Here is a 13,285-nt window from a genome sequence, read left to right on the forward strand (position 1 = left end):
CATTGTTTATGTCAAACTGCACATGAAATAGGTTACAGTGATTTCAAGAGAGGCAGTGGATTGGTGCGTAACTTCAAACATTGATACAGAATTGGAAGACATAAGATAATGAAATTTCAAAATGTCAACTTGATAATGCATGGCAAACTGTGGAATCAACCTGAAAATTTTTAAGTTAGGTAAACAAATTTATCCAGTCATTCAGTGAGGAATTTGTTTTCAGTGCCGACAATCAGGATTTGATGAGGAAGTGCATATGAAGGAACCGTGGAAATTAGAGGTACCGGTACCAAGAAAGTTGTATCAAGATCAACTAATGGCTCTGAGTACTATGGGACTTAACATCTGAGGTCATCAGTTCCCTAGACTTAGAACTACTTAAACCTAACTAACCTAAGGAATCATGCACATCCATGGCTGAGGCAGGATACGAACCTGCGACCATAGCAGCACCGCAGTTCTGGACTGAAGTGCCTGGCAAGATCAACTAACATCAGCACATCAATCCTTTCATATATAATTATGCCAACTGTTAATCTGGATGGTAAATTGACTGGAAAGTTCATCCCCTCAAACCCAGAACCTCCCACAGAAGAACCCCAAAAGTGCCCCACTTGTGACAGAATACTTCCCGGGACTGGATCAGACCTTGAATGTGGCTCTCCAGCAGGGATACGACTTCCTAAAATCCTGCCCCGAAATGAGATCCATCCTTCATGAAATCCTCCCCACTCCACCAAGAGTGTCTTTCCGCCGTCCACGTAACCTTCGTAACCTCTTGGTTCATCCCTATGAAATCCCCAAACCACCTTCCCTACCCTCTGGCTCCTACCCTTGCAACCGCCCCCGGTGTAAAACCTTTCCTATGCACCCTCCCACCACCACCTACTCCAGTCCTGTAACCCGGAAGGTGTACACGATCAAAGGGAGAGCCACATGTGAAAGCACCCACGTGATTTACCAACTGACCTGCCTGCACTGTGACGCTTTCTATGTGGGAATGACCAGCAACAAACTGTCCATTCGCATGAATGGACACAGGAAGACACTGTTTGTTGGTAATGAGGATCACCCTGTGGCTAAACATGCCTTGATGCACGGCCAGCACATCTTGGCACAGTGTTACACCGCCCGAGTTATCTGGATACTTCCCACCAACACCAACCTATCCGAACTCCGGAGATGGGAACTCGCCCTTCAGTATATCCTCTCTTCTCGATATCCGCCAGGCCTCAACCTCTGCTAATTTCAAGTTGCCGCCGCTCATACCTCACCTGTCTTTCAACAACTTCTTTGCCTCTGTACTTCCGCCTCGACTGACATCTCTGCCCTTACTCTTTGCCTTTAAATATGTCTGCTTGTGTCTGTGGATGTGCGGATGGATATGTGTGTGTGTGTGTGTGTGTGTGTGTGTGTGTGTGTGTGCGAGTGTACACCTGTCCTTTTTTTCCCCTAAGGGAAGTCTTTCCGCTTCCGGGATTGGAATGACTCCTTACCCTCTCCCTTAAAACCCACATCCTTTCATTTTTCCCTCTCCTTCTCTCTTTCCTGACGAAGCAACTGCCAGTTGCGAAAGCTCGTAATTCTGTGTGTGTGTTTGTGTGTTTTGTTCATGTGCCTGTCTGCCGGCGCTTTCCCGCTTGGTAAGTCTTGGAATCTTTGTTTTTAATATATTTTTCCCATGTGGAAGTTTCTTTCTATTTTATTCTATTAACAATATGAATATAACAGAGGGAAACATTCCACGAGGGAAAAATATATCTAAAAACAAAGATGATGTGACTTACCAAACAAAAGTGCTGGCATGTCGATAGACACACAAACAAACACAAACATACACACAAAATTCAAGCTTTTGCATCCAATGGTTGCTTCATCAGGAAAGAGGGAAGGAGAGGGAAAGATGAAAGGATGTGAATTTTACGGGAGAGGATAAGAAGTCATTCCAATCCCGGGAGTGGAAAGACTTACCTTAGGGGGAAAAAAAGGACAGGTATACACTCGCACACACACACATATCCATCCGCACATACACAAACACAAGCACACATTTGTAAAGGCCAATGGCCAATATAAGCTTGGAATTATGAAAATATTTAGAGAAATACTGGAAATTCCAGAATGGAATGTAACAATTTTATGAAAAGGATAGTTGCTACACTGTACATATAGTACACTGTACGTATAGCAGAGATGCTGAGTCACAGATAGGCACAACAAAAAGACTGTCAGAAAGTGAGCTCTGTCAGGAACACACACACACACACACACACACACACACACACACACACACGACCACAATTACTGGCTGCTGAGGCCAGTCTCATCAGCAGCCAGAGACTGTGGTCATGTGTATGTGTGAGTTGCATTTGCATGAGTGTGTTTGTGTGTGTTGTCTGTTTCTGATGAAGGCCTTGTTGCCTGAAAGCTCACTTTCTGACAGTCTTTTTGTTGTGCTTATCTGTGACTCAGCAAGAGAAATTCTGTGATATGTATGTAAAGAGATTGGACTACAAATCTATGCTTCACTTTCTTGTACAGAGTAACAAAATGGTAGCATGCACCTTATAAATCAGAAATGAAAAGGCTGAACTGAAGATAGTAGTTTTCTTTAGCTTATCACAAACTTTCTTCAATATGTACTTCCTTCTCCTTTTGCAATTTATCTTTCTTTATTTTTGTGTTTATTCTGCAACTGCAACAGCCTTACTGAAGTTTAATTCTCCCAGAGATTTATGGGTGGAGGCCATCTCAAAAGCTCTTTCTTGTCTCTATATAACAAATATTCTGGAACTTTCGTACCCTGCTGGAGAGTAATATATGTCTTCTTGTGTTGAGACCTAAATATCCAAGCAAATGTACTACTGAAATTGACAAGGTTCCCAGAGATTCCTTGGGGATCATTCAGTATGACCTGTAAATGGGCGGAACACAACTGCTGCTAACAGTTGCAAGAACTACCTCTTATTAAGAATGAAAATTACTTTTAAGGTTAATGAACAGAACTTAAAGTAAGCAAATTTACTCAAGTAATATCTATACTGTAGTATTTTACATCGTGTACTCCTGTATATTTACGAATATTTCACAATTTGGTAGATACTGTTGAATACTTGGGCAAGGTATGTGACAGGCAGACAGACTGATTGGTATCAATGCGTAGAACACTGGAATACACATCTGTGAAACCCCACTATACAGCAAGCCATATCACACTGCCATAATGATGAAACACTAGGATTATATATCACTAATCTGGACAGTCATTAGCATTATAAAACATCAGTTTTGAAAGACAATGTAATTTATTTGTACAAAACTGGTAAGTAAGAAACTACTGAAATATTATTGTAAAATTTAATGACAATTGTCTTCGCTCAATTTCCTACCCTAGGAAATACGTGAGTGATATTTGCTACCAGTATAGATAGAAGAGCACAATTATTCCATTTATAAACCATATCAAGTGGGAGTATTGATTTAACATAAGCAAGTGAAAAAAAAGTTGTTTTATTTACAGCCATTCCTCTTCTTCCCACACTATAGTTCCGTGATTACACTAATTTTCTCAACTCAGGAAAATCTAACATTCCTTCTTTATACGATTTTATGTTTACATTTAAAAGATGAACTATTGGAATTTTCTGCAGTCACAAAACATGCAGATAATTGTATGTAAGCACTTTAAACATACCTTCTCCCAAAAATGGAAATGGTATTTCCAATTACAAAATCCACTGGTGTGTAATATTCAGTGACTTCTGCCTCTGATGTTTCAAGATATGATGAAGGAAATGTTGCTGTTAAACAACAAGGAATATAAATGACATATTTAAAATCACACATGAGCAGGGACACAATTTGTAGTTCATTATTAACCATACTAAGATAAACACATGGGCAATGAAATTTGTTGAATAAAATTCATTAAATTAGCAAAATAACCAGATTTTTTGTGAAGAAAAATGATGTGTGTAAATAAAGTCTGTTCACAGGTGACAATTGCTACACATTACATAAGATATTAAGGGTGGTATTCTTATATATCATTGCATATTTTGTGCACTATTGTGTTGCAAGCTGAACAGATGTTGTTGCAGTTCAGTGGTACTGAATAGACTATTATGTGTTTGCATCCTTGGTAACTCTATTTTATGGGCATTATGCCATGCTCTAAGGCACATTTATACACTTAACATTTCGTCTTGTAATGGTGGACACATACTCAGAGGCTATAAATATATAGCTAGTAAATTTTCAGATTTAAACAAGTGGAACTGTTTGTAAGTAAATAATTTAGGAATAAAGGTAACAACTTACTGGCTAGTAGAAGTGGAGAGTCATTGACAAACACATAAACAACACCAAAAACGTCACAAGCTTTTAGACAAACACATTTTTAGCTAAAATACACATATACAGACATATGCACTAAAACACACACTTGTAAAATTGTGCTGCCTGAATACAAAATTCCAGGTGTGCATTTCTGCAGGTTGTCTGGAATGAGGGATTGTGCCACATGGAGTGGGAGGAGGAAGAAAGGAGGCAGGAAATGGAAGAGAGGGTTGGAGATTGGTGGCTGATGCCTCAGAGGGAGACAGCAATACACAGGACTGGAATGCAGGAGGGAGAGGCAGCAGCTCCATTGGGTATGGGTACAACATGATCACCAGCACCAGTAAGTATGTACAGTGCATTATGAAAGTAACATAGAAGGGTGCATTGGGAGTGCTTGAAGGGAAGGTGTGGGGAATAGGTTGTTGTTGCAGGATGAGTGAGATTGGAGTTCCGGCGCGGGGTAGAGGTAGATGTAGGGCAAGGGGTAGAGGAGATGGAGGCCAGGAGGATTACAGGAACAAAGGATATGTTGCAAGGACTAGTCTTACTATGTAGTTCAGAAAACGGGTGCTGGGGAAGAAGGATCCAGATGCCACAGGTCATGAATTACCCATTGAAATGGAGCATTTTGTGTGCAGCAGCATGGTCCACCACTGGGTGGTCAAATCTGATCTTAGCCAAAGTCATTTCAGTGGACAGGTGGTTAGTGGTCACCCTCACATAAAATGCTGTGTATAAATTGTAGGAAAATTGGTATATGACAGTTGTAGCATTCAATACGCCATCTGGACCATGTATATTTTCAAATTTATGAACTTATCCTTTTTTATTTTATTGGAAATGTTTTAAACTTCAACTTTATAGTAATATATATCAAGCTAACACAATTATAAAATTTTTCTCTGACACCAATAAAATTTATTTATCTAAATAATTCACACTGGAAAAATACATTCAAAATCTGATACTTAATACTAAACTATTCAACAAACTAAAAATGCCTAATTAAAAAGACAAATACAAAAAATTCCTATTTCATAAAAATCTTGCAAAATTGAACCCCTGTGATGAAAAAGAAAAAAATCATAAAATTACTATACTGCAAAAAGATAAATTTTTGTTTATATGAATATATATTATCATAATCGTTCTATTGCACAGTTGAGTGAATTTCATATTGTCCTGTTGAGTGAATATTATTATCTGTAAATTAATTTTGGTTTAATGTTCTATGTTTCAATCTTAGTATGACTATATCTTTACTGATGTACTTTGGAATGATGTTAACTGAGTGTGAGTAGTGATGTGTTTGCTGGCAGAAAGGAAGGAAGGAGGGATGAAAAGTTTTTCTGTTGTGCTCAGTTGTTCTATAAATTGTAAATTCGAGCTGTGTAAAAATGGAATGTATTTCGCTGAGTGAACATTGTAATTAATAGCTGCAAGGCATTTAGGACTATTAAATATGAAAATTACAAATGAATCAGTTTGTCATCTAGTTTATTCAAGAAACACATCAATCTATTAGGTTTCCAGACCTTCAAGAGAATCTGGGTTCCAGAGTGAAGAAATTCAAGCAACAGATTGAAGGAGATCCTCAAAAAACAAGATGAGTGTTATTTCTTTAAAACTACCACTAGACCTGGCCAATATTTTTTACCCCATGAACATTTATTAGAATTAAAGGTCAGCCAAATGTGCATAACAAAGTAGGTCGTTAAACAATGCTGCTTTCACAGGTGGCCCTGCCTCTAATAGAATTGAATAAGTCTGCAATGGGACTGGTGTATGATATGCTATATGGACCAATCAGACAGGTCTTCCACTTGGATGTTCCACAGGGATATGACCCATGTTGCCAATCCACCCTAAGGCAATATTATGCTGCCCACCCAATCTTTGTAACATCCTGGTCCATCCCTAAGCCCCTGCGAAATGGGTCATATCATTGTGAAAGACCCATCTACATATATACTCTGCAAGCCATCATACAGTGCATGGTAGGCGTACCCTGTACCATTACTAGTCATTTCCTTTCCTGCTCCACTCATAGAGACATTGCAGGAAAAATAACTATCTATATGCCTTCATGCGAGCCCTAATTTCTCATTCTTATTTCTTATCTTCATGGTCCTTATGCAAAGTGTATGTTGGCAGCAGTAGGATAATACAACAGCAGCTTCAAATGTCAGTTCTCTAAATTTTCTCAGTAGTATTCCTCAAAAAGAACATCACCCTTCCTCCAGGGGGTTCCATCAGAATTCTCAAACCATCTCTGTAACACTTGCACATTGTTTGAATCTACCGGTAATAAATCTAGCAGCTCTGATGTCTTCCTGCAATCCAATGTGCTGCAGGTCCCAAACACTCAAGCAGTACTCAAGAATAACTGGCACTAGCATTCTATATGTGGTCTCCTTTACATATGAACCACACATTCCTAAAATTCTCCCATAGAACCGAACCAACTATTTGCCTTCCCTATCACAATCCTCACATGCTTGTTCCATTTCATATCACTTTGAAATGTACCACACAAATTTTTAATGACATGACCTTGTCCAGCAGGACCATTAATGGTGTATCCAAATATTATGAGTTTGTTTTTCCCAATCATCCACATTAACTTACCTTTTTCTAAATTTAGAGCCTTCCATTCATCATAACAATTAGAAATTTTGTCTACGTCATCTTGTATCATCTGACAGTCACTCGTCTTCATCACCTTCCTGTACACCACAGCATCATCAGCAAACAATCACAGACTGCCACCCACCCCGTCCACCAGATCAGTTATGATTATAGAAAATAACAGCAGTCCTATCACACTTTCCCAGTGCAATCCTGATGGCACCCTTGTTTCTGATGAACGCTCACTGTGGCTGGCAACATACTGGGTTCTGTTACTTAAGAAGTCTTTGAGCCACTCACATATCTGAGAACTTACCTTGCTTTTACCTTTATTAACAGCCTGCAATGTGACACCAGTCAAATGCTTTCTGGAAATCTAGAAGTATAGAATCTGCCTCTTGTCCTTCATCCATTGTTCATAGTATATCATGTGAGAAAAGGGCAAGCTGAGTTTTGCATGAGTGATGCTTTCTAAAACACTGCTGATTCATGGTCATAAGCTTTTTTGGTACCTAGGACCTTTACAATTTAACCACCCAGCACATTCAACACAGTCCTGCCAGAGGCTTATCCTATCCCAACCTGTGAAAGCACCCATGCCATATGCTAACTAGCTGCAGTTTCTGCACAGAATTTTAGGTGGCTTGACAACCAAACAAATGTCCACGCAAATGAATGGCCACCACAAAGTTGTGGCCAAGAGCAGAGTTGACCACCCAGTGGTAAGAGCATGCTGCTAAGAATAACATGCTTAGTTCCAATAGCTTTACAACCTGTGGCATCTGTGTCCTTCCTCTCCAGCACCAGCTTTTTTGAATTACATGGATAGTACTCATAACCCTCTTGGCCTCATCTCTACTAATCCATTGTCCTGCTCCCACTTCTGTCCTGTCCTCAACCTTACTCACTCTGCACAGACAACATTCACCCCCTAGTCTCCCCTCTGTTATTTCCCATACATCTGTTGCCTCTCTCTCCCACATTCCTATCCTGAACATCAACTGTCTCGATCTGACCTTTAAGCTACCCTTCCCTAACTTTCCCTCTCACTCTCTGCCTACTTTCTCCCTTCACCAACTCCACCTGACACAACCACCCCAATGTACCTGCAATAGAGATCACCAAGGTTGTAACTATCAGCTATGAAAACCTGCGTAACATGAATTCCCTCCAGTAGTCCGAGCATATTGAGAATCACTGATTATATAAAAGCAGAACTAATCTGCAGGAGAACTCACTGACATTCAATTTCATATGTTATATAAATGCTTTTTTCTTTTAATTCCTGCTGAAAGGTATGTATACCAACATATTTTCTAGAGGACAAGTCTTTGTTTACAATATTTTTAAAGCACTCATCATGCAGTCTATTATACTGCAGGGTACATTAGTTTCTTTTGCCAAGATCTTTACATCTCTGACTCATAATTTGAGATATGCTTTTCATGTTTTGTATTGGCCCATCCCAGGTTCAGTAAGCCCTCCCTTGTGCCACCATTCACAGAATTCATGCCAAGTTCAGAAGGAGTGATAACAGTGAAATAAATCCTTTATTACTACATATATAATAGAAGTTGTTCCAGTGGTATCACAGGGTACTTTTGCATGTACTGGTACATACATATACACAAGCATTTTGATGAGGATTAAGGAGTCAGCTCCAGATATTCTAGCTGTACAATTGTTACCCTCTGTAAGATAACCATCTTGTTGAATTGCTTAGTAGGAAACAAATATGGCTCTACCTCTCTCTACTAGTGTGAAACAAGATAATATATAGAAATTGATAATATGAATTACGTTTGATTAATTTATAAGAAAAGTATAAATTGGAGCTACAAATTAAATAGCTTTCATTTAAAAATGGCTACATAGTTCAAAATGATTACTAGGGATGAAAATCAGTATATGTTTACATTTGTAATAAAGGACTGCATAATTTCTCTTTAATTACAAATGATGTTGCAAGTATTTTACATTGCTGGCCTATTATACTGTAAATTTTCATGAAATAATGAGTACTGTGTGAACAGAATATGAGGCAGACACAAATTCTAGTGAACATTGGCAGTCATTAAATAATTTAGCTAAATAGAGGCTCCAGTGTTAACAAAACATATTCCTATCACTTACAGAACCTGGATATTAAGAATAACCTGAGTCTGAAGTAGCCATGAGCTTCCTATTTGGCTTATGACCAGAGCTCCCTTATTAACTGGTGCATAATTCACATAGTAATTAACATCAAATTGCAATGTTCGAATGTCTGACAATATTTTATATGTATATCTGAGGCTTAAATGGCTCTTTGGAGGATGTTCTGTAACATTCTCTCATAAGTTTAACAGTAAACCAGAGTGAGATGTAGAATGCCTCTCTTGTATTGTCTGCCATAGGAGATGGCCGAATACCTTCACCAAGCTTTTATGCTTACTAAATGGACCTGTAACAAAATGTGCTTCCCCTCTTTGAATCTTCTCTATTTCCTGTATCAATCTTATCCAATACAGATTCCAGACTGAAGAGCCAATTACTGGCCAAACAAAGGTTCTGTATGTGGATGGGCTGTTCACTAGCCCACACTGCATACATTATGGTGAATCAATGTCTGCATCATTTCAGACTTCAAAGTATTAAGAGTCACCCAAAACTGACTGCTAAATGACAATATTGGCTTTAGGGTTCCACTGATGCATGAGCAGCATGCAAAATGGTCATGTCAATACCACACTACGAGACTGGCAAGCACTCAGTTCGGGACTGAGAATGCTGTGAGCATAGCTTTGCCAATGTTTATCACTGTTTGCATATAGTGTCAAACTGTTCAGACCCTTCTAGTCTAATGTTATTGGAGCTCCCATCATCATGTATGAGTTCCTGGAAGATTAGTATTCTGGCAGGAGTAAAAGAATATTTACAATTACCAAGGAGTTTCCAGCTATGACAAGCACTACTTCTACTTCTTCTACTTCTTCTTCTTCTTCTTCCTATCCAGTATTAGGCCTAGCGACCTGTTATAGCCTCAGCCCACCTCATCACTGGTCTTCCTGCCTCTGTTCTACCTCTCTGTGTTGGTAGTTGAGGATTTTTTGGATCTGGCCAGTCTTCACCTGTAGTACAAGGTCTTTCCAACATGTTCTGTACTCTGTTGAGAACTGGTTTTACTTTGAGAGTCTTAAGGGTTTCATTGGATATTTTCCTGTCTCATAGTGAATAGCCAGCTGTTCCTCTCATGAGCAGTACTTCTGCACTAATTAGTCTCTGTTCATCATCTCTCTGAGGTGTCCAAGTTTTGCTGCCCTACTGTATAGCCTAATGTTAGTCCAGTGTGCCACTGAGCAAGAGATGGTTCAAAGATGCTTTTTATTAGTCCTATGACTTTTGTACATTTGTGATTTTATGTTGCATGTTGTTTTCCTGAATGTAAGTGAAGTTGTACCTTAGGTATTTGGATGCTGATACTTGCTCACTGGCTGAGTTGTCTGTCAAAATTCCTATTCTCTTGTGGTCTTCCCTGATGAAGGCCATAACTGGTTTTATTGAGGGAGCTTCCATGCTGCACATTTTTGCTGTTGCATACATGTAATACACTGTAGATAATCCATGGATTGTGCAAAAAGTACTTGGTAATCTCACAAACATTAGTGTCTTTGTTAATTTGACTGTCTATATTGACTTTGCCAAGGGGATTTTATCCCCATTCATTGATGATTTTATTTATGTTCTTGCAACCAACCCCATATTTTCATGGAAAACATTTTGTATCTATGGCCAGGTTTTATACACAAATCTCCCTAGCAAACCAGTGAACCAGTCTTTTGATTAATGGAAATGATATCACAACCCCTACATTAGTTCATGAGATTGGTTCTCACATATAGACAGAAAATGTAAGAGGGACTTTAATTAACCACAATTCAATCAATCTGCACTAAATATGTATAAATTATATGAACAAACCTCTCTTGTGTATTAGTGAAAATGGAATGAAATTCTCTGCAGTAGTTGCTGAAATTATCCTGAACATACAGACAGGAAAATGTGGTAGGGGACTTTAATTTATAATGTGAAGTGTTACCCAAAATATCCGAGAAATTCATTGTTCCCATTTTTGGAAGAACTCCTGGATGTCCGATGGGTGAAAGGTGTTCAGGACCTGTTGTAATTCCACTGATGTGTCATCAGTCATGTCAAAACATTGCCCTTAAAATGCTATTTTCATCTTCAGAAACAGGTAGAAGCTACACAGGGCTAGGTTTGTTAAGTAGGGAGGGTGGGGGCTGCTGTCATGATGTTTTAGCCCAAAAATACGTTGACAATGAGGAAGGTGTGCATTGGTGCATTGTCATGATGCAGCAATCAGCCTTTCTTTCTCCACAGCACTGACCATTTCGGCTGAACATTTTCCCTCAACACACACATATGAAAGATCCGCATTGACTTCATGTTGCTGTTAACTAGTTGAGCTTTTTTTTTGCCTTGGAGAAGATGAAATTGTGATGATTACTGCTTTGTTTCACGGTCATAACCTTAGTCTCAAGTATCATCACCTGTTATGACTCTGCCTAAGAATTTTGTACACTCTGAAACTCTTTGTTGCAGCTCACTGAACATCTGAATCTTGAGGTTTCTTTGGTCGATGCTGAGGAGACGAGGGTCAAACTTTGCTACAATTAGTCTCATGTTCAGTTCATTGCAAGTATTCTATGACAGATCAAGTCTGAATAAAATGTTCTTGGTTTTCTGGCCACATCAATTCAAATAAAGTCAGTGAACTCCTGATGATGATGGCGAAGATGGCCATCAAAAGATCAAGGATTTTTTTTGAATTGACGCGGCTGGAAAACTGAGAACATTTTACTCATGTATGGCATCACAAAAGACTCTGAGGACACATAGCTCAAGTCTGTGATACACATTGAGAATTGTCTGCCTTCAGTCTTTGTGAATCACATCACACACACCTATGGTCATTTCATTGTAAAAATCAGAAAACTATACTTACACCCTAATATCCTCTGTCACATTTGAGGTAGTCACTTCAGACATGTATGCAATGATCCCAGCATTGTTCCCATTTTTGTTTCATATCTTCTACAGATTCTCAGTCTTCCTTGAAACATTTGAACCACTCATATGTTCTTGCTTGACTCAGTGCACTCTTACCAAGTGCCTCTGTCACCTTGAAACAGTATTTGATGAAAATTTGTTGCTCCTTCATATGATCTTTTTCCAAATGCACAGTGGCACTGAAACATATTCTGACATGCACCAATACAACTCACAACTGTGTGCCCCAGTAGCTAAGACTTGAGCCTGGAGACATCTAGTGGCAGAACACTGTGCTGCTTCTGGCTTGACTAGTGTAATGAAATACTCAGATATTAAGTTAGAACATTTTATTCAAAGTACTGACCATTGCTTTCTATACTTTTTGACCACCTTTCTGGCAATTTGTGGACACCACACCAATAGAAATGTTTGTCTTTTGAAGCAAACCAATCAGACACCCAATTTTCGACTTCTTCGTAGGAATCGAAGTGTTCCTCAGCCAACGTGTGTCCCATTGATGAAAACAAATGGTAGTTGGAAGGGGCCAAGTCTGGTGAATATGACGGGTGGGGTAGCAGCTCCCAGCCAAGTGTCTTGATTGTATCCTGAACCAGTTTTGCTTTGTGTGCAGGTGCATTGTCGTGTAAAAAAATTACTTTGCCATGTCTTCTGGCCCATTCTGGTCTTTTTCCAATCAATGCATGGTTCAGATTGATCATTTGTTGTCTGTAGCGATTATTATTCGTAGTTTCACCAGGTTTTAGAAGCTCATGATACACCACACCTTTCTGATCCCAACAAACACGGAGCATTGTCTTCTTGCCGAATCAATCTGGTTTTGCCGTTGATGTTGATGGTTGTCCTGGATTAACCCATGATTTTTCCCATTTAGGATTCTTAAAATAAATCCATTTTTCATTGCCAGAAACAATTTGATGCAAAATTGATTTTCTTTCATGTCTTTGAAGCAAAATTTGACAAATCGTTTTTTGGTTTTCCATCTGTCTTTCATTCAATTTATGTGGCACCAATTTTACACACTTTTGGATCTTTCCCATAGCTTTCAAATGGTCAGAAATTGTTTGTTGTGCAACATTTAGCATTGCTGCCATTTGTTTCTGACTCAAAGTATCATCTTCATCCAATATTGCTTGCAATTTGGCTTCTTCGAAATTTTTTGGTGGTCTTCCACGTTCTTCATTTCTTACATCAAAATCATTATTTCTGAACCATTGAAACCATCTTTTGCATGTGCTTCTGATAG

General features: G+C 38.9%; 1 protein-coding gene across 2 annotated transcripts in view; it reads right to left on the bottom strand.

Moving 5' to 3' along the window:
- LOC126337073 (EF-hand domain-containing protein 1-like) overlaps positions 1 to 13,285 on the bottom strand; it is a 196,108-nt gene that overhangs the window by 86,537 nt on the left and 96,286 nt on the right. For both annotated transcript variants that reach the window (XM_050001417.1, XM_050001418.1), the window contains exon 7: positions 3,695 to 3,800. In XM_050001417.1, the coding sequence (XP_049857374.1) occupies positions 3,695 to 3,800 (106 nt within the window). The remainder of the gene's footprint in view (positions 1 to 3,694; positions 3,801 to 13,285) is intronic.

This window comes from Schistocerca gregaria, chromosome 2 (genome assembly GCF_023897955.1).
Source record: "Schistocerca gregaria isolate iqSchGreg1 chromosome 2, iqSchGreg1.2, whole genome shotgun sequence".
Lineage (NCBI taxonomy): Eukaryota > Metazoa > Arthropoda > Insecta > Orthoptera > Acrididae > Schistocerca > Schistocerca gregaria.